Raw genomic sequence first — 20904 nt, forward strand, 5'->3', positions numbered from 1 at the left:
TCGCTGCGAGGCCAGCAGCTTGGGCCTTTGTCCAGAGCCTAGCTGTTTCCTCTTAACCGGGTGCGATAGCTTCAGCTCCTCCGCTCCTGCAGCTGCGCGGTGAGGGGCTCCACAGACGGTGAGTCGCCTCCGAGACTTGGCGGCGGCTTCCGGTGGGACCCCTCCCGCACACCGAGGCGGGGGCTGGGCTACCAAACCCTCGGCCCGCGTGACCTAGCCCCGCCCTCGCCCCTCCGCCGCGCGGTGGGTGCCGGGAGCAGTAGGCCCCCCCGCCTCAGGGAATGCTGTGGTTGCGCAGCAGGACTACAAGTTCCAGGGTCCTCTGGGTGCGGGGGCGGTGTGCGCTCCGAGTCCGCTGGTAGAGGGGCTCCTCGGAGCACCCGGCCGGACCTGCGCGGGTCTCTGTGTCCTTCGGTCCTCGGGTTCCTGGATTCCGAGGTAAACCGGGCTGAGGTAGCGTGGTGGAGGCCATTCCCTGTGAGACGCAGAATCAGGGAGACAGTTGATTTCGGCGTGGCTGCAGCTGCTGGGCTGCGAGGGACTGCTTTTCAGGGCCTCGAGCGACAGGGCCTGCAGACCCGGTGATCTGCCAGAGGGGGCCGCCCACTCCGGTGATCTCTTATCACGCCTTTCTACGTTTCTGTAAGGAAGGCGTGTGTGCCATTTCTCCTCGGGATATGGAGGGTAGAGGAACGGCTGTCAGTCGGGGAGGGTCCCCGCGCCAAGCCACCTCAGAAACCCGCGGTTGACCTTGGCGGCCCCGGAGGAGCCCGTCTCGGTCTCCCTCCCCCGCCCGTTTGCAGGTCTGGACGTGGCTCTACGAGGCGCTCCGGCAGAACGTTAGGAAGGCAGTGGGCTGGCGAAGCCCCAAGCCATCCAGTACCTTGGAGGAGGTGGGTCCCCTGGGGCTCTCAACAGGTGTGAAGGAAGATGGAGCGAACAGCGTAGGATCCTCTGCATCAGAAAGACCTGGACTTTCCCCATCTCCTAGGATCTGATTGAGTAGTTAAGGAGTGAGGCCCCAAAATCTGCATTTAGTAAGCCCTCCAGAAATTCTCATGCACACTTGGTACAGAGAACCTGTGTCTGGGGAGTAAGGATCAAGGGCTCTGGGGGGAGGGCGTTCCGTAGCCTTTACGTCAGTTTTGCAGCATACTCCAAACGGGACATTGTTTGAGCAAATAGGACTGCTCTCCCCGGTACTTTGCTTCTTCCACTGGGGCTGACCTGACTTGGGTGGGAAGGGACGGGCATGTCTGCTCTTCTTGCCCTCTGTTCATAAGAAGAAAGATATTTTCAGTCATTCACTGTCTCGAAGACCTCCTCTCCCCCGACGTTTAATTAGGAAAATTCAACTCTTACAGAAAATGTTGACTTCTACAGTGCACACCCATGTACAATTATTATCGTCCTTTATTGTGTACCCATCCAGCAGTCTCTTATTTTCATGCATGCCAAAGTACACTGCAGATAACAGTATATTTCCATTCCTAGTAGTTAAGCTTGCATATTATTAACTAGTCTTCGAAATCTTGTTGCTTATTGATTTTTTTCAACCTTGGCTATTTAAAAGTCAAGTCCGCCTCCCAGCCCTGAAGATCCGGAGGGTTTCTCATAGGATGTGGTTTTAGAACCAGGAGAGACCTTTACATAGACTCTTAGAAGACTTAAAAACAGCTGATCATGCTTCTAGAATCAGAAATGAGGGAACAAAACTGTTTTGAGAGAAAGAAAATGGAATGTGTCCCAGAGGCCTGGTTGTCTCAGCAGATTATGCTGGCAATAATTAAAATGAGCTGTCTGTTTGTTCAGCCCTTAGCCTTGTTCTCTTGGCTCGTTTTGTATGTTACAAGCTTGCCCAGTTTGAACCTGCTGGTGTGGTGGGTGTTTTCGAAGCTCTAGAACAGGGTCGAGGGACACAACCGGTACCCTCATGGTACTGATGAATTACGGCAATAGCTTTCAGTCCTACAGGTCTTTGTGCTTGTTCTATAGCTAGGAGCACTAGACTGTTACACCCTGTTCATTTGTAAGGGAGAGGAAACAAGCTCTGTGAAAGTTGCCTGCTTTCAGAAACACTACCCCAAAGGCAAAAACGTAAAGAGCACACACTTTGGGAGAGATGGCAGTAAAAGGCTTGTCATTTATGGTACTGTGAAGGGTGTTCTAGTAAAGTCAGAATGTAGGGAGTTCTACAGAGGAGTAGGTCTTCACTGGGGTGAGGAGGATGGCAGCTTTGATGGGAGGTTTCTTGTCCTGTAAGAGAACTTAGAAGTAGATTATATAAAACAGAAGTGGGCCCATTTCTTGGAGCCCACAAAAGGTTCCATCTCCTCCCAGGATTTTCCCAAACACTGTGTCTTGTAGAGGAGGCACTATAGTAGTATACCACTGCAGAGAGGAGAGCAAGCCAGGCCTCAGCCCTTCCTTAGAGCCCCCTACCCTTCCAGAACTATCCACCCACCTAAGCCTGTGGCCCCCTGGGCCTACCTGGTTCCTCAGAACTCTGGTGGTGATAATGGGTTCTGGGACAAGTATTTCCTAGACTTGGAGATGGCAGACCACACTGAAGGTCCCTCTTTGTGACTCTGGAACGCTAGGAAAAACCTTTTCCCTTCTCAGGACCTCATATGTTGCCTTTAGGCAAAGAACACCACCCAGACTAGATGAAAATCTGTGTCTTTCCTAAGTGCTGAAAAGATTAGGATTCCTTCATGATAGACAAGAGAGAGAACACGGAGCTGCATAACATAAAGAAGTCTTAACAAACAGCCTGGTTGTGCACCCCTGGATTCTCAGCTACTGTAAAGGCTGAGGTGGAAGAATTGATTGCTTGAGTCCAGGAGATGGGCAGGGGGTGTTGGCTTACAAAAATACATTTATTCTTCCTTTGAAAGCAGTTGTAGTACATTTTCTTTATAGAAAACATTGCTCATCACCATGCTTCAGATGTGTAAGTGCTGAAAGTCCTTGATTGCTCTGTCCATTGGGTGATTCAGTTCAACAGTTCTTAACTACAAGGTGTCAGAGGGATTCAGCTAAAACTGAATGTGCCTGATAAGCCACATACTCAATAAATGTTAGTTTAGTCTGAACTCAGATCCAGTTGCATGCTTTGTCTGGGATTTCCCTTCTAGAAGAAACACAGCAGAAGTAGGTAATAAGGTGTAAAGGCTATTTGAGTATTGTTTGAGAAGAACTCTAACTTTTTGTTTGTTTTTGGTTTTACCCAGACAGGGTTTCTCTGTGTAGTTTTGGTGCCTGTCCTAGAGCTTGCTCTGTAGACCAGGCTGGCCTTGAACTCACAGAGATCCGCCTGGCTCTGCCTCCAGAGTGCTGGGATTAAAGGCATGCACCACCACTGCCTGGCAAATTCTAACTCTTACTCTTTGATGAGTAGTTATGGTTCAATGCATTAAGTACAACAGCCTTACAGGTTGGAGGAATGGGGTGAGATTTCAATGCAGTGTCTGTTGTGCATTTACTGTTGTGCCTCGGCTGATTCTCTGTCTAGAATAGTGGTTTTCAACCTATAGATCGAGACCCTTTGGGGAGGTTGAACAACCCTTTCACAGGGATCACTTAAGACTATTAGAAAACACAAATATTTACATTACAATTTATAACAGTAGCAAAATTACACTTGAAGTAGCAACAAAAAAATTTTATAGTTGGGGGCACTTCAACATGAGGAACTACATTAAAGGGTTGAAGCATTGGGAAGGTTGAGAACCACTGGCCTAGGAGGTAGCCTAGGCTTAGCTCTTGTGGTAGAGGAAGCATCAAGAGTTTCCACACAGTGACAAAGCAGGCTTTCACATCCTGAACTAACGGGTTAAAGGGAAAGAGGACCAACAGAAGCGGTAGCTGTGCTGGCTCCACTGTGACCGATCTTCTTTGGAGCTGATCATGATTTAAGACGTGGCATTTTTTCCTGTTTTTATTTTGGGTTGTTTTGCTTGGTTTGTTTGTTTGTTTGTTTGTTTTTTGAGACAGGTTTCTCTAGTGTAGCTTTGGCTGTCCTGGAACTCACTCTGTAGACCAGGCTGGCCTTGGACTCCCAGAAATCCACCTGCCTCTGCCTCCTGAATGCTGGAATTAAAGATGTGCACCATCACCACCCTGCTCTTTCCTGTTTTAACTTTGACCAAAAATAAAGGCACTTTCAGAAGAAGACTGAAGTCTACCTCAGCTGTACTGTGGCTCCGGAGCAGGGGGTGGTGGGCATTTGGGTTAGGAATAGCATAGGATGTCCACTGAGGTTAATCCCAAACCTCATGGACTCATTTATTCAGCAGGTGTGTACAAATGGTTCAGAGAAGTACAAGGTACAGGAGAGAGCTGGAGAGTAGGTTTGGGACATAGGGCTGAACCTGGACTTTTTCTCTCAAACTGTGGTCATTAGATGAGATAGAGGGTTTTGTTGTGTTTGTTTGTTTTACCAGAGAATTAGAAGTACTGGTTAAGGGTTAAAGGAAATGTTTCAAATTTTCATGGCTGGAGAAATGACTTTGCAATTAAGAGCACTTCTTAATTGAACCTGGGTTCAGTTCCCAGCACCTATGGTGACTAGTTCCATGGGATCTTATACTGTCTTCTTGCCTCCTTAGGTACTCCATGAATGCAGTGCACAGACATACATGCAGGCACAGCCCTACAAAATAAAAGTTTTTAAAAGTTGGCGAGGGCTGGAGAGATGGCTCAGAGGTTAAGAGCACTGACTGCTCTTCCAGAAGTCCTGAGTTCAATTCCCAGCAACCACATGGTGGCTCACAACCATCTGTAATGAGATCTGGTGCCCTCTTCTGGCATGCAGGGATATGTGCAGACAGAACACTGTATATATAATAAATAGATCTTTAAAAAAAAAAAAAAGTTGGCTGTTGACAAGATGCTCAGCAGGTAAAGGCATTTGACTTTAGAGTTTAATCCCCGGACACACATAGCAGAAAGAATGAACCGACTGTCTTACGTTGGCCTCTGACTTCCACAGGCATACATGAGCCTTCACATATATATATAAATAAATTGTAATTTTGAGAAAAAAAAAATGTTTGAGCCATCTAGTGACTGGGTGTGGCATACAGAAATAAGGCCTTCTGGATGGGGAACTCCTGCCCAGGAGTATGAGCTGAGCTGTGAGCTGTGAAGAGACTGTCCCCAAGTACTAGTCTGGGGTCTGAGGCATAGTGTTTGCACCTCTGCTGGGAGTGACTAGTGCCTTGGGTCTTGGAACGCCCTGTCTGCCATCCTGCAGGGCCCCAACCCACAGACCTCTCCTGGTGGTTAGAGTCACCCAATGGTCTTACCCATTCTGTAAATTCTTCTGAAGGGTGCCCCAGGTCCCCAGGTGGATCTATAGGGGTACCTGAGTACTGAGACTGAATTATCACTGTCAGGGGTGCAGTGAATTGTCTGAATTAAGGAACGGAGGATCTTGACTCTTGAGTAAGTAGTCACTTAGAAAAGGAAACTGGGCTAATGATGGATTCACTGAATAAAACTGACCCATGTTCAGACCTGAAGAGCCCTGCCCTGTTGAGGGAAGAAGACCACATGATCACTTCTTGGCTCTCAGATTTCCCAGGTGTTCTGTGTCCCCTAAGCTTGGGCCTTAGTTTTTGACCTCTGGTTGTGGTCAAGCTGGGCTTCCACATATGCATGGCCTGCTTGGCCTAGAGATGAGCCACACTAGGGTCTGTTTCTTTTGCTTCAAACTGGCCAAAAAGGAACTGTACTTAGCACTGCCAGAGGTACCCAAGTGCTGTAACGTTCTCCCCTCTAGCAGCCACCTGTTTGATCATGTACACCACACAGTGCAAAGGGAGACTGGGACAACCTAAGTACCCCCCACCCCATTTCCTAGATTATTCAATGTAAAAGAGATCTTAGCCCAGTGCTCTCCTGTTTCCCTGCTCTCATTTCGGGAGCTCCCTAGGATCCCCTCTCTCCAGTCTGCTCAGCAGGCCTTTGCATCTAACTTCTTGCCTGGACCTTTTCCCCACACTGCATGTCATTCACATTGCCTGTGCTGAAATGTTTCATGTTCACTGAACCACTGTGTTTATTTGTCTGTTTATAGCTCCCTTTCCCAGTCTGTTAAGATAAATATCTCCCACCTTGGTGGTCTAGGAAAGTGCCTCAAACATAGCAGATACTCAGTACTGCCTGAATTTGAGTTGTCTTGTCTTCTATGAACTATCAGCTCTGAAGGCACAGGGCCATGGTGTGTTCACTCTTTCCTCGAAAAAATAGCAAATGGAGAGTTGAATTCTCAGGTGCACAACCATTAAATTAGTTTTAAAGTCAGCTGGTATAGCAAAGACCTTATTAGGTCAAACTGCCCTTTAAAGTCCTGTTGTGTTATTGTTTTGAAACTTTATGTGCATTGGTGTTTTGCCTGCATGTATGTCTGTGTTGGATACTGGAGTTACAGACAGTTGTGAGCTGCCATGTAGGTGCTGGGACTTGAACCTAGGTCCTCTGGAAGAGTAGTCAGTGCTCTTGCCCATCTCTCCAGCCCATTACTTGTTTTTGAGGCAGGGTTTTATACAGCCCAGGCTGTCCTCAAATATTCTATGTAGCTGAAACTGGCTTTGAACTTCTGATCGCCTGCCTACACCTTCCAAATACTGAGATTGTACCTTTGTACCACCATACTGGGTGACCAATGTACTTTGAACATTTTGGAGAGTATGACAAGAGAGGGCTGCGAATGCTGCTGCAGGTGTGTTGGGTTTTTGTTAGGACAGCTGCGTCCTGTCTCTGCTCTAGCACATCTGAGTAGCGGAATCGCCCTGTCACTGCTCAGCCCACTCCCCATCTGTTGCTGTTTCTTTCCTGCTGTAGTGTCCACTAGTTCATGGCTCCTGCCTTTGGATGCTTAGGAAGTGCTTGACACCCAGATGTTAGCTAGGACTTCAGACTTAGTTACTTCTGATGCTTTTCTAGCCAGAAAGGTGAGATATCTGAGTCAGAAGGAAATCTGACAGTGACATCTCCACATATTTCATACATTTCCATTTTCCCAAAGGGGAAAATCCAGAGTTCTCCCATGCCTCCTGATGTGAGTGAATATCCTAGGGTCCCATGTCAACTTCAATAGGAATTTGGTTCAACCTTTATATACTATGTTATATAATGCTTATAAAATACTAGTTGCTTTCCACTCCTATAGCACTTTGATCCCTATTCTTCCTGGTTATATTTGCTAACATCTGTGTAAAGATCCAAAGGGCAGGCTATTAATAAAGATTCCACTGTGACCCTAGACTTGGTATATTCAGGTTTGGAGGTCACTCCTTCCAGCCTTTGGGGGAGGGAGGGAGTAGCATCTTACTGTATAGCCCTGGCTGGCCTGGAAAAGTAGACTAGGCTGGCCTCTAACTCACAGAGTTTAATCCCTAGTGCTGGTTTTAAAGGTGTATTCCAAAACACGGGTTTGTTGCTTTTAAATTACTCTTGAAAAAGCAGTTGACAGCAACAATTAAAGAGTTGTTGAGAGGCCGGGTGGTGGTGGCATACGCCTTAATCCCAGCACTCGGGAGGCAGAGCCAGGCGGATCTCTGAGCTCCAGGCCAGCCTGGTCTACAGAGCGAGATCCAGGACAGGCACTAAAACTACACAGAGAAACCCTGTCTTGAAAAAATAACAACAAAAAAAAATTGTTGAGGTCTCATCAGGGTCTGCTGTGTTTTGTGTTATTTTCTTTCCTCTTTCCAATTGCTGTGACATTTGTAAAGTCAACATCAGCAGTGACACGTCTCTGCAGCTTATCATCTTCCCCCAAGCAGACCTTTCTCTAAAATAATAGGAGTGACCTATTGCATGAGAGATCTAGTATCTTAAAGATGAGGTCACCTCATAGTTGTAAGAGAAAGGAGAGGGAGCACATAGCAAATGTGGTAACTCTGAGTAAGCTATGTGAAAGAAGAGAACCCAGAGCTTGTTTAGTTCCCAGTGGCTCACAACCATCTATAACTCCTCTTTCAGGGGATCTGATGCCCACCTCTGCAGGTACCCAGACACACATGGCATGCACTGACACACAAACACACACATAGAAAAAATCTTAGAGACAACAACAAAAAAACCTTCTACCTGTTGACTATGACTCTCATGACTACACGGTTTAGCTGCTTATCAGTTTCTTATGTGTTTTCCTAGGTCAGAATAGCAGTTTTAATCTCATTTAGACATCTGGGTAAAATAACCCAGAGGCTGTCCATTTGTGTCAGTTCAGTGCAGGCAGATGTCAGGATTTTCTTCCCCAGAGTTCCGTTTTAGTGGCTTAAGTGATGGGTCTTTAGGCTTGTGGTGTTTCTAAAATTAGCTTTCAGTCATCATGGTCTGCCTTGGAACAGGTGCTGACAACTTGTTTATCTCTAGTTGTGCCTGAAGCTGTAGCTCTTTTTCCTTCCTTTGCTCTTCATTTTCTGTCTTACGTGCACTTTCATCCTGTTCTATACCAGCAGCAGAATATATGGAAACAAGCTCCTGAGCACTGAAACAGCTCAGAACAAGCAAGGGCTCAGGACCATGGGGGAGCCTGGGCAATGTTCTTGGCTCAGAACCAACCATTGCCTGCCTCGGGCAGACCCAGTAACCTCATCACTCTCTAGTGTATCATGTGTCCCTTAGGGATTTGCTTACCTGCCCTCTTCCATCAAGTCACTTGCTGGCTCTCCGTGCAAGCCCTAGTCTACTTGACAGTTTGCCAAAGCCCAGGAGAGAGATGGGAGTCACAATACCAGACCTCGAGAGACCCGGTAAAAGATGCTTGTGACATCTGAGAGGGAGAGTTCTCAGAAGCCTGTTTCCCTTGCATGCCATGGAGAACCCGATCATAGTCTGGCACCCTTCTGGATTCAGAATAACAGATTTAACAGGTTCTTTTTTTTTTTTTTCAGTTTTTGTTTTTTGAGACAGGACTTCTTTGTCGTTTCAACTTTGGCAGTGGTTGCTCCATAATCGAATGCTATTTCAGCCAGCAATTGAGACTCTACAGTTACTGGCCTGCTTTTCTGGCAGTGGCCTGCTCAGGCCTCAGGCTGGCGGGAATTCTGTTCCCACAGGCACTGGCCCTGTCGTTGCTGCTAAAGGTAGCTTTAACTATCCTAATTATAAATAAGAATCGAGACTCAAAGGCTGGAGTGAAAACCTGTGAGCTCAGAGAGTCTGAGTAGCAAATAGCTAACCCTCTCTCTTTGCTGGCATCTCTGAAAAACCTGTGCTTCACCCTGCCAAACCAGAAAAGGCTGTGCCACTCCAGACCCATCCCTGCTACTTCCTGTGTCTTTCTCTCCCAGATGCTCTCTGATGCCCCATGATTACTTTCTGTCAGCTGACTGCTAACTCAGCCTCCTGACCCAAAGTAATTTTATCTAATTAACACAAATGCAAACTTGGGATGCACAATGTGATTGAATATCCCCCAACAATCCTCGGCTATCCTGGAACTCACTCTGTAGACCAGGCTGGCTTCAAACTCACAGAAATTCGCCTGCCTCTGCCTCTTGAGTGCTGGGATTAAAGACACGTGCCACCACATCCTGCTCAATTGGGGGGGGGGTTGTTTTGGTGCCCTCCTCCCCCCCTTTTTTCGAGACAAGGTTTCTCTGTGTAGCTTTGGAGCCTGTCCTAGAACTCACTCTGTAGACCAGGCTGGCCTCAGACTCACAGATTCACCTGCCTCTGCCTCCTGAGTGTGGGTTAAAAGAGTGCCACCACTGCCCGGAGCCCCCTTTTTTTTTTTTTTTTTTTTTGAGAGAGAGAGGATCTCTATGTAGAGGCCATGATTGATGGCCTCTGTTGCTAAAATTCTTTTCCTTAGGAGACAGATAATGTCTGTCCCCTCTTGTGGTCTCAACAACAAACCAAGGTATGACTCTGTCAGAGTTTATTCTGGGTAACCACTGAATCTATTAGGCTTATTTACAGAGCTGTGCATAGTGACCTTAAAGCAGTCATACGGAAAGGTTTGGTCCAGCATAGATGATGACTTTTCCATAGCTATGTGCAGTCAGGAGACAGGGATGGGGACTGTTTTTAAACAATGAAAGGATTTGCCCCAATTTCCTAGCCTAACAGACTATATTGTGTGACATGCATGGAGAAAGCCATTTAATTGGAAACTTAATGGGAGTGTTTTGATAGTTCATCACCTGGGAAAAAAAATTGTATGCCTTTCAGACCAAGTAACATTTATTTGTAATGCTGGCTTTTCCCTCCCATAATTGGAAAAGTTTTTTCTAATAATTGGAAGTTGATTTACCAATAATTGACTAAAACAGATTTAGTTCTATTATGTGGAAGAGTTAGAGGTGGTTGGAATCTCCATGGCTATCCTTAGTACTGGCTTCTATTGCTCCATGACTACTATACAATGTCCTATGGCCCAGCCAGCAGGAAGGAGAAAAGGGTGCCTGGTTTAGGCAAGCTGACTTCTCCCAGTGCCTTCCTTTGGCCCAGGCACTAAAGCCAGCCTTGGCCAGAGCTTAGTCAGATGGTCATAGGAACTGTAATTAGGGCTGGAGTGTTTTAATTAATCCACTGATTTCATAACAGAAGGAAAAACACAGGAAGGATGACTTTGGTGCAGCTAGTGTCTGAGGCACCTACTTCCTGAAGCTGTCATTCTTCCCAATCTGTCGCTGTTCTTTTCTTTCTTTCTTTTTTTTGAGCTGGGGATCGAACCCAGGGCCTTGCGCTTGCTAGGCGAGCGCTCTACCACTGAGCTAAATCCCCAACCCGTCACTGTTATTTTCAATGTAACATAATCATAGCCTTGATTTCATTAGGAATGGTGATGTTTCTTTGCACAGTAGTTCAGTGAAAAGCATCTTCTGATATAACTACTACCTGTTACTTCCATAAAGCCTGCTCTGACCCAGCATTTGGAGTTTAAGTTCTGCCTCACAAGAACATCATTTTTCAAAAGAAGTCAGAGATTAAGGAATTTGTATAGGGCCTCAATGATTTTCACGATGCTAGAGTGCCAGAAAGACCTGAGCTCTTAGTATGTCATTGATGGTCAAGAAAGGAAGGTGACTGTCTTTCCATTGCTAATTGGGTTGGGCTTTTGTTTCTTTTTTGTTTGTGTGTTTGTTGTTTGTTTGTGTTTTTGAGACAGGATCTCACTATGTTATTCCTGCTGTCCTATGTCACTCCTCCTGTCCTCTAAGTTTTTTTCTTTTCATACAAGAACTTGAATCCAGGGCCCCATGGATAAGCAAGTGTTCTACCACAGAGCTATGTACATCTCACCCTGCTAGTGCCTTCTAAGTGCAAGGTTGAGTGGTTTTGAGGATCTCAGCATGAGCAGGTCTGGGATCTGAGGTCTGGAGCTTAGAAGCAGTCACTAGCTGGGTCCTTCCTGCAAGCCTCAAGGCTGCTGTCCTCTCCAATAACAGCCTCCCAGTCACTGTCTTCTTCTTCTTGCCTGTTGGACTTTGCTTTACTGGACTCTGTCTCCTCCAAGTCTTCCTCCTGGGCTTTAACCCCAGAACACTGATTCTTCTGTTTGTTTTGTTCTGTTTTGTTTTTAATGGGACCACTGAGTAGTTGTTGGGATGAGTAGTGACTTAACTGTTTATACCAGCCCAGGTGGCTGGTTGTTCCCAGAGAGCACCAGCCATCTGGATCTCACCTCACATGGCCCCACATCGGCTTATGCTAAAACCTGTCCTTGGGGTATGGGAAAGGTAGAACAGCTAACTCTACTGCCTAGAGGCCAGTCTGATCCACTACAATAAGGGTCCTCATGCCCGTTGGTTGTAATGACCCATCACATTGCATGGCCTTCTACCTAGTAGATGGCTTGTGCTCAGCAAGTGGGAGACTGGGTGAGGCAGAATGCCCTGCCACTGGCCAGATGCTTGAAACCTGCTCTAAGAGAGAGAGGAGCTGTCTGAGGTCAGCAGGTGTCTTAATCCAGGGCTCTCACGAGACAACCTCTGCAGCAGTGGTCGTCAGCTGTTCCTGAGAATGCAGTTCTGCAGCAGCTGCACCCCACTTACATGCCACTGGATCTGAGGTAGAATGCTTTCTCAGGGGTGTTGCTGACTTGGAGAGCTCCAGGCAAGTCCCTACTTGTCTTAAAATACAGTCCCAACAGGAGAGCAATCTAGAGGACTTCTCAGAGGTTGTGACCTCTGCTGTTTTGGCAATGGATGCCACAGGGCTGGAGTGATCAGTCTGGGTCTTGCTAGAATGTCTCAGAATAAAGTTGTTGCAGGTGGTCACATGTAGCATGATCAGGGATCAGATCAGTCCAGTATAGAAGCATTAGTCCCTGGTGAGTAATAAAGTAACAGTTTCTTTTTATTCAATGTTCTTGTGGGCCAACTCCTACCCTCCAGCAGAGGACATTTTGGACCTTCTCTGGTAACCTTTCTTCCATTCTGAGAGAAGGCAAATGAGTAAACCAAGGCTTTGATGTCAAAGCCAGAAATGGAAAGCTGGATTTTGTAAGGTTGATATAGAGCCCATGTCCCAACTGCTTGCTTAATCTAAAAAGCCTGTACAGCAGCAGTTGCCTCCCTGAGGTGCAGTCCAGGTTGAACAATAACAGGCTCTGCTCTCCCTGGAGATACCTAAGACTCTAAGGTCTCTTTGACAGTGGAAAATTGACCCTGCCTTTAGACATTTAGTATTGCTTTCAGTCTAGTGGGGTCTCTCCACTACAGTGGTGTCTTCTGCAGCCTGGAGGAGGGTTTCCTGAGGTCTCAGCTGGAGGTCAGACTACCTTATTAGTAGAGCAAAGACAATATTAGTTTCCTTGACTCTGCATTGTATTGGCATTTGTATGGGTGGCTCAGAATCAGATTGGAAGAAAGCACTGGAGCCCGAGTTGATCAAGGTAGGGGCACTGACCTGCACAAGCCTTTACCACTACACACAGCATGCACATACAGGCCAGTGCCCCATAAGGAAAGGTAGCAAAAACTCTATTCTTACTATTTATTTTTATTTATTTATTCATTCATTTATTAATTTATTTATGGTTTTTTCCAGACAGCATTTCTCTGTGTAGCCTTGGCTACCCTGGAACTTGCTTTGTAGACCAGGCTGGTCTCAAACTCATACCAAACTCACAGAGATCCATCTGCCCCTGCCTCTTCCTCCCAAGTGCTGGGATTAAAGGTGTGCGCCATCACTGCCTGGCTAAAGATAAGTTTTTATTAGTCAAAAGTCAATGGTTACCAATGAGATGGCTCTGTGGGTAAAGATGCTTACCACACAAACCTGATGACCACCACAGAAAGGTGGATTGAGACAGCTGACTCCAGAGTTGTCCTCGGCCCTCCACACACATGCCATGGTATGTGCACATAAACACTAAAAGTTTTAAAAAAATTAATAGCAACAAGAACTTACCAAAATGAGTATGGTTAAACCTTTTCCATTAGCTTTACACAAAGCCTTATCATGAGAAAATGGTTATTAAACTAAATTAACTAATAAACAACCTAACGGTAACTAGGGAAAAAACCCTACAGCAGTGTCTTAAATTTACATGTCATCCTGCTATCACTATATCATTTGAATTTTAGTATATGTGCTGCCAAAGCAAGCACACCTTTTTTCTTAGTATGTGAGTACAGTATTGAGCCTGTGTGTGAGAGAGACAGAGACAGAGACATGTATGTGCCTTGGTGCCTGTGGAGGTTATAAGAGAGCGTTGGATTCCCTAGAACTGGGTGGTTGTGAGCTTCCATGTGCATGCTGAGAACTGAATTTGGGTCCTCTGTAGGAGCAACAAGTGTTCTTAGTTGCTGAGCCATCTCTCCAGCCCCTGGTTTGGACTTGTGAGGCACTGTCTCACTCTATAGCTCAGTTTGGCTTCAAGCTTATGGCAGTCTTCCTACCTCAACCTCCCAATGATGAGCACCATCATTCCCACCTAAATCTGTAATTGATTTGCCACTGTTAAAATCTATTGGTGATCTATTGGTAAGTATTAATTGGAGTTTTGAAAACTTAATCTGCCACTGTGAGCTTGATAGTTTCATGACATTTAAATATTTCTGGTGTTGGGGACTGAACCTAGGACCTTGCATATGCAAGGAAGTTGCTCTCCCACTGAGCTATATCCTTAGCCATGATCTATTTTTTAATTCTTCATTTTTTATTTTTAAGTATTTAAGAGAGATTTCTAATATGGTATTGATAAGTCTATATATAAGTCTATTTGAAGTGCTCAATAATCAGGTGTAAAGAAGTCCACAAGAAGGATAAAAAATAAGTCCACAGAACAAAGTTTGGAGAACCAGTGTTTGTAGACCTGGAAAAAGTCATGTCAGAAAATCCCTCTAAGCCTGTCCTCTCTGTCACCTTTGCCTCATCCCCTCAGTACTCATCTTCAGTCCCGTGAGAGCTTGTGCACAGAGCTGGCCAGGCTGCTTGCCCCATGTCTCAAGATTCAAAATTCCCCTTTCCTCTCTCCTGAGCTTTGCTGCACTGGGATTTGGTAGTATGCCTACTGCCTGGCACTCTGGGGAACAGAAAAGACCATGGGAGTATGCTGGTTACCCTCAGTTGCAGTGTGTAGGACTGCTTCAACCAGAGAATTAAGTTTACTTTTAAGACCCTACAGCCATTGGCTGTGGCTAGGAGACATGCACCCTGCTGTCACTCCCCTCCAAGGGGCCCTTTATCAGTGGCAGGCTGCCAGGCTCTGCCTTGGCCTTAGATCAACTGCACTGTAGAATGAATGGGTGAGAGCCAAATAGAATGCCTGGGGCAGTTCTCAGGGCCCTGAGGCCTTGTGCTTGGAACTCCTCTCCAGAAGCAAGAGACCCAGAGAAGAACAACTGTACTTAGCATACCCAGAGGAGTCCAGTCCCCACCTCTCTCCCTTTCCATCCCAGGTGTCTTAGTTTGCTTTATTTGTTGTGATAAAACACCATTACCAAAAGCAACGTGGAGAGGAAGGGGTTTGTTTTAGCTAGAGCTTCCAGGTCACAGTCTATCACCACCAAGGGAAACCAGGACAGGAATTCAAGGAGAAACCTAAAGAAAAGGCTACTGGCTTGCTGGCAGACTCAGCTACTTTTCTTTCTTTCTTTCTTTTTTCTTTTTTTCTTTTTTTTTTTGGTTTTTTGAGACAGGGTTTCTCTAGCTTTGGAGCCTGTCCTGGACTAGCTCTGTAGACCAGGCTGGCCTCGAACTCACAGAGATCCGCCTGCCTCCACCTCCCGAGTGCTGGGATTAGAGGCGTGCACCACCACCACCTGGCTTGTATGTTTAGGGGTTTTTTTTGGTTGTTTTTTTTTTTTTGGTTTGGCTTTTTGTTGTTTTTTTTTCTTTGTGTGTGTGTGTATGTGTTTTGTTTTTGCCAAGGCCTGGGCCTTGCGCTTGCTAGGCAAGTGCTCTACCACTGAGCTAAATCCCCAATCCCCTACTTTTCTTACATAGCCCAGGTCCACCTGCCTAGGGTTAATACTGCCTTCAGTGGACTGGGCACTCCATCAATTAGCAAGCAAGAAAATGCCCCACAGACATACCCATAGGCCACTTTTACAGAGTTAGGTCTTTAAGGTTGTTTCCCAGGTGTGCCAGGTTGACAAAATTAGCCATTATACCAGACAATACTGACATTCAGGGGCCTGTTTTGGAATTGTGTTCTTTCAGAGTACAGCCATGTGTTACATAACAATGTTTTGGTGAAAGTTGGATTGCATGTACAAGGGTCCTGTAGGATTCTGTGTTGTCACAGCCATCTTAGTTTCTATAATCTGTGACATTTATATACATGAAATTGCCTAACAATTTATTTGTAAGAATAATTTCCCACTACTAATTATGTTTGGTGCTTTTGATAATTTGACCGAGCTATATAGCTAATTACCACTGTGATATAACTGTAGAACACTTTCAACCCCTCAGCAGGACTCCCTCCCCCATGGGATGTACTAGAGATTAGGTTGTGTGTGGTGTGCCTGTAAATGTTTCTCCTTGGAGCTGAGTCACATCCCATATGGCCTGGGATGGGAGGCAGGAGTAAAGCAGTTTTGTAGTGGGTAGCCATCCCAGCATTGGCCTGGAAGTTCCAACTCCCACTGAGGCTTCGGTAATGGTCACGCCCACAAGGCGGGGTGGAGGAGGAAGCGGAAGACCCAGGATCGGGAGGAGGGCTCATGGCATTTCATTATCTGTAGGTTGGGACAGATGTGAGGTGGCTTTTCAGAAGAGTGGCCCTGTAGATAACCCGGAGTAATAGATCGGAGTAATAGATGGAAGCTCAGCCATGGGTCTGCCTGTGGAAAGGTGGGCTGAAGCTGCAGTGTGGTGCAGGCAAAGAGCCCTATGCTCAGGTTGCCTGAGTAACTTCCTGCAGAAGGCATGGAAGTGTTAGGCTTCATTGGTCACAAGTAGAGTTTCTCAAACTTGTCAACACTAAAATTGAACCCAAAGCTTGAATCTGACCTCTCTGCCCCTGATACCGGTTTGTTCAATTTAGAAAGCCAGGTGTCCTGGTGCACGCCTGTAATAGCAGCATTTGGCAGTAGGATGGAGAGTTGGAGGCCAGACTGAACTACACAGTGAGACTGTTTCAAAGGGATAAAACATGAAGTTGAAGAGTTAGGGACAAAAAGAATCATGAGCTCCAGGATCTCTCACCCTTAGCAAACTTGGTACCTCTGTCTATGTACTTGGACATACTGTAAGGGCATCTGCTTCTCCACCAGTGCCTTGCAGCAAGTACTCAGGACATTTGATGAGATAAAACAGTGTTTCTCTTGCCTGACTCTTAACTTTTCATACCTTCCAAGCAAAACAGAAGGGGATAAGTCAGAGCCAGACACCATCCCACAGCTGACTCCTTTGCATTCCTTCAAGCATGGGAATTGGATCTGGGGATTGAGAATGGTGGGCACCCAGAGGATCCAGCAGTTGTGCCACTTGGGGGAGAAAAAAGGGTAGGGAGTGGAGTGATTAAAGCTGTGAGTAAGCATGGTGAGTAGCTCACCTGGAAGCCTATGGTTAAAGATGTTGCTTTCTCTTTCTCTGAAATAGCCTCCTGGATCCCTGTCTCAGCCAGTAGCTGAATTACTCCACCTGCTTTCCTTCTCTGTGCACCAAGAATCTGAGGTAAGAAATCCAGAGCCCTTTCCAAACCCTACTACAGCAGCCCGTGGTACAAGTCCAGTCCTCTGTGGTTCAGTTAAGAGTTGGAAGACTGGGTGCCAAGCTTTCCTGGATAGAGGTAGGGGTCAGGTTCCCAGAGAAGTTTGCTGGGACCTGTCCTTAGAGTTCTATCCTTACCCTCCAGCTTCCAAAGAATTGTAGGTGAAAAGTATAAAGGTGGGTTGTCCCTGGCAGAAATAGAGATCCCAAGTGTCAGAGGGAGCCCAGTGGTCACTGATACTCCCAAGGTCACTGAACCTAGCCACCAACCCTGATCTTCCACACACTTAGATTTCCTTTTGAGGAAAGTAAAAGGTGGTAGAACTCAGGTACCTGAGCTTGAACCAGAGAATCCCTGAGAGGAGCCAGAGAAAACACTTAGGTGCTTAGGCTTGGTGGTCATCTGAAGATGGTCACAACCTAGTGTGTTGGCCCTCCGTAGAACAGGGAGCTGAATTTATTTTCCCCCCAGGTCCAGGAATATCAGCAGCAAAGATGTCTAACGAGCCACCCCCTCCTTATCCTGGAGGCCCTACAGCCCCATTACTAGAGGAAAAAAGTGGAGCCCCACCTACTCCAGGTAAGGATCTCAAATTGCCCTTGGTAGAGAGCTGGGTAAAGTCCCCAGATGGGATTATGTCATTAGCTCTTGTTTTGAGGGTCTTCCCTGACCTCAGCCTTCTGGGGTACCTGTTGCCACTCCCTCTCCATTCCAAGTGTGGTTGAGGCTTTTCACAGTTAACTAATCCTGCTTCAGGGTCATCCTGTGCCCAGCCTGTGTGTAGAGACTAGCTTAGCCGCCGCCTTTCTGCCCCTCTCTGTCCAGGCCGTACCTCCCCAGCGGTGATGCAGCCGCCACCAGGCATGCCACTGCCCTCAGCTGACATTGCTCCCCCTCCTTATGAGCCACCGGGTCATCCAATGCCTCAGCCTGGCTTTGTACCCCCTCACATGAATGCAGATGGAGCCTACATGCCTACAGGTGAGTTGGGAAGAGACTTGAAGGAAGCAGAGGCAGCTGCCACCCCAAATTCACTGTGGGTAGGCATCAGTCATGCCATATGAAATGAAAATGGTGGCAGCGGAGGAGCTTGTCACCCACCGAGAGAAGGTTACAGTGGTTCATGCTGTGGTGTGGTGGGGCTTTTCTCTGTCAGGGAACTAAGCCCCCAATGGAGGCCTGGGCCTTTGCTCACAAGTAGCTTCAGGCCCAAAGTCTGTGGTTCCTCTAGTTTCTGGGGTTGAGTTGGGTGGTCTTTGGTATATTAGACATTGACATGCAAAAACTTTGTATACAGGAGAGTATGATCCATTCCCTCTTGTTGCTGAAGCCCTCACCCTTGCAGGCATGGAAGAACAGTCTTGGCATCATGTGTTTTATGTTCTCTCAGCCAGCTAGTGACCTCTCTGTGTGTTGTTCCAGGTTTCTACCCTCCTCCAGGCCCTCACCCACCTATGGGCTATTATCCACCAGGACCCTACCCACCAGGGCCCTATCCTGGCCCTGGGGGCCACACAGCCACAGTCTTGGTCCCATCAGGGGCAGCCACCACGGTGACAGTGCTACAGGGAGAGATCTTTGAAGGTGCACCTGTGCAAACAGTGTGTCCCCACTGCCAGCAGGCAATCACCACCAAGATCTCCTATGAGATTGGCCTGATGAACTTTGTACTGGGTTTCTTCTGCTGCTTCATGGGGTAGGTATGGGGTGCTGACAGTGGTGGTACTACTGGGCTCTGTATGCTGCCTGACCTTGTCTTCAGGCCTCAGCCTATCTCTGTTTTCAATTCAGATGTGATCTGGGCTGCTGCTTGATCCCCTGCCTCATCAATGACTTCAAGGATGTGACACACACGTGTCCCAGCTGCAAAGCCTACATCTACACATACAAGCGCTTGTGCTAACGGAGCTAGACTTGGACTCCCCCATCTATCAGTCTGGTCCCATGTGCTTTGCTCCCCATGCTCAGTGGTCACTACCCCTCAGCCTCCACTTACAGTTGGAAGTTCTGCCACTGTCCCCTGGAAATCTTGTCCTCACCTTGCCCTTCCCTGAGCATCCAACTCTTCCAGCAAAAAATTCTGTTGGATTTAAGGCCAAGAGCCAGTGGGTGGTATGGGGCGGCACTGACCTTGTGTGTTGCTTGGATATTTGTAATTCAGAAGATAAGCTGGAGAGGGTCTCTTACTGGAGTCCTCATTCCTCCTTTCTGCATAAGGTCCAGGCCTGGTCCCTACTCTTCCTGGGACCAAAAGCACCCAGAGCATTAATAGGTCCCAGACTAGGGCCCACAGTGAGGGTTGTGCCTGGAACCACAGTTGCTTCTGACCTGCTGGAATGAGGTCAGGGCATCATCTAGAGTTAAGTGGATCCAAACAAGACAGGGTCTTAAGGCCTGGGTTTATGTGGAGTATGCTGTCTGGGGTGCCAAAGGTGGATTAAGAAAGAAATAATGACTGTCAGCTCTGGGCATCAGAACTCTCAGGTATGGAAACCCAGGACTTCTACCATTGTCCAGGAGCTACCCAAGAGCTCTCCCTAGTATAAGGCAAAGATGACACTGGGCTAGTTAAAGCCCTGGTAGCTAAGAACTTGCCCTTGTTCTTACCTAGTTTACTTTGAATCAGTCAATGTGCAGATCTCCTTTCTGGCCACACCTCTGTGAACTCCTATATCTTCTGGGGCCAGAAAGAATGAATGAATGCCCATGAGCCTGTCCTGTTGACTTTGATGTCTGTGCTGTGTTTGGGTACAACCTCTGCCTGGTGGCTACTGACAGGGCCGATCAGAAGGGCCTCCTTGTAGGTTCATTGGTCTCTGGTGTCAGTGCCAGTCTTTTTGCCATAGTTGACTTGGTTCCATATTGGGGCACTTAAGTAGGGACAACTGTGGCACTGGGCTGGGGACCAGGAAGACATCACAAGTGGTGGGGGTGTCCTAGACATGAGTCTTGCCCAGGGTGTAAACCCAAACTTGTCTATTTCCTGAGTGGTCTGTGAAGATGCCCACGTGGACGCTGTGTCCTGCTGCTGTCCCTCTCTGGTCTCACACTACCGCTGCATGGCCTCCTGTCACTGAACTGTGGCCTGGTCCCAGTTTGTAGTTTCATTAAATCGGCCCTTTCACTCCCCTGCCCTGGGCCTCTGCTGTCTTGCCTGGTTTCTTTCTTTTCTGAGGGACAGGGTGGGACTACATACAGGTAGTCTACTGGCAGGCAAGAGATTGGGCCTAGGAAACAACTCATGTTTAAGAGCCCAATTACACCAAACCAGAATTATATATAGATTTGCCCTAGGGGCACCCAGCTGTTCTGGGCCAGGGAGGTTTTGGTTTCAGCATTGGTTTCCACCATTTACATGATTAGGTGTCCAGGCTGCAGAGCCTGAGAACTGGAGCCCTGTTCTAGCTTAGTGACCTTCTAACCTGAAGGTGTTGCTCTCTGGTCCTTAAACATGACAGCACCAGCACTACTGGACTGAGACCTCATAGTCTGAAGATAAACACCGAAGTCTGTCTGGCACTCAGGCTGAGTTGTCCTTGGGAAAACGAACCATCTCAACTGTGAAGGTGGTGAGCTCACCTTTCAAGAGTTTCCCTTCTGTTTTACCATTTTTTTTTTCCACACAAGACTTTTACAGGAATAGATTCCTACTAATAAAAATATTTAACATCACATTTCTATTTTAGACCATGAATTGTTTAAATATAAGTATGTGCTTTTAAAGTAAGAAATCTCAAAAAGTATTTCTAAAAACAAAAACAACAAAAAAAAAA

General features: G+C 46.9%; 1 protein-coding gene across 3 annotated transcripts; it reads left to right on the top strand.

The window, feature by feature from the left end:
- Positions 1-20803, top strand: Cdip1 (cell death inducing p53 target 1). Of its 3 annotated transcripts, none has more exons than XM_036195517.1 (6): positions 1-118; positions 17020-17094; positions 17603-17710; positions 17957-18112; positions 18554-18827; positions 18923-20803. In XM_036195517.1, the coding sequence occupies exons 3-6, from the start codon at positions 17626-17628 to the stop codon at positions 19032-19034; spliced, it is 627 nt and encodes a 208-aa protein (XP_036051410.1). In that variant the 5' UTR covers positions 1-118; positions 17020-17094; positions 17603-17625; the 3' UTR covers positions 19035-20803. The 3 variants fall into 3 exon arrangements, with proteins under 3 accessions (XP_036051410.1, XP_036051409.1, XP_036051411.1); XM_036195516.1 differs by lacking the exon at positions 1-118 and adding an exon at positions 269-438; XM_036195518.1 differs by lacking the exon at positions 1-118 and adding an exon at positions 505-893.
- Positions 20804-20904: the final 101 nt, after the last annotated feature.

The sequence above is a fragment of the Onychomys torridus genome, chromosome 8 (assembly GCF_903995425.1).
Source record: "Onychomys torridus chromosome 8, mOncTor1.1, whole genome shotgun sequence".
Classification (NCBI taxonomy): Eukaryota; Metazoa; Chordata; class Mammalia; order Rodentia; family Cricetidae; genus Onychomys; species Onychomys torridus.

What these genes read in the sequence shown, in the direction of transcription:
- Cdip1 (XM_036195517.1), top strand. Translation starts at nt 17,626, where the DNA reads ATGTCTAACGAGCCACCCCCTCCTTATCCTGGAGGCCCTACAGCCCCA. An exon ending in TGGAGCCCCACCTACTCCAG is followed by an intron (nt 17,711 to 17,956) that starts GTAAGGATCTCA and finishes CTCTCTGTCCAG; the next exon opens with GCCGTACCTCCCCAGCGGTG. An exon ending in TTCTTCTGCTGCTTCATGGG is followed by an intron (nt 18,828 to 18,922) that starts GTAGGTATGGGG and finishes TTTTCAATTCAG; the next exon opens with ATGTGATCTGGGCTGCTGCT.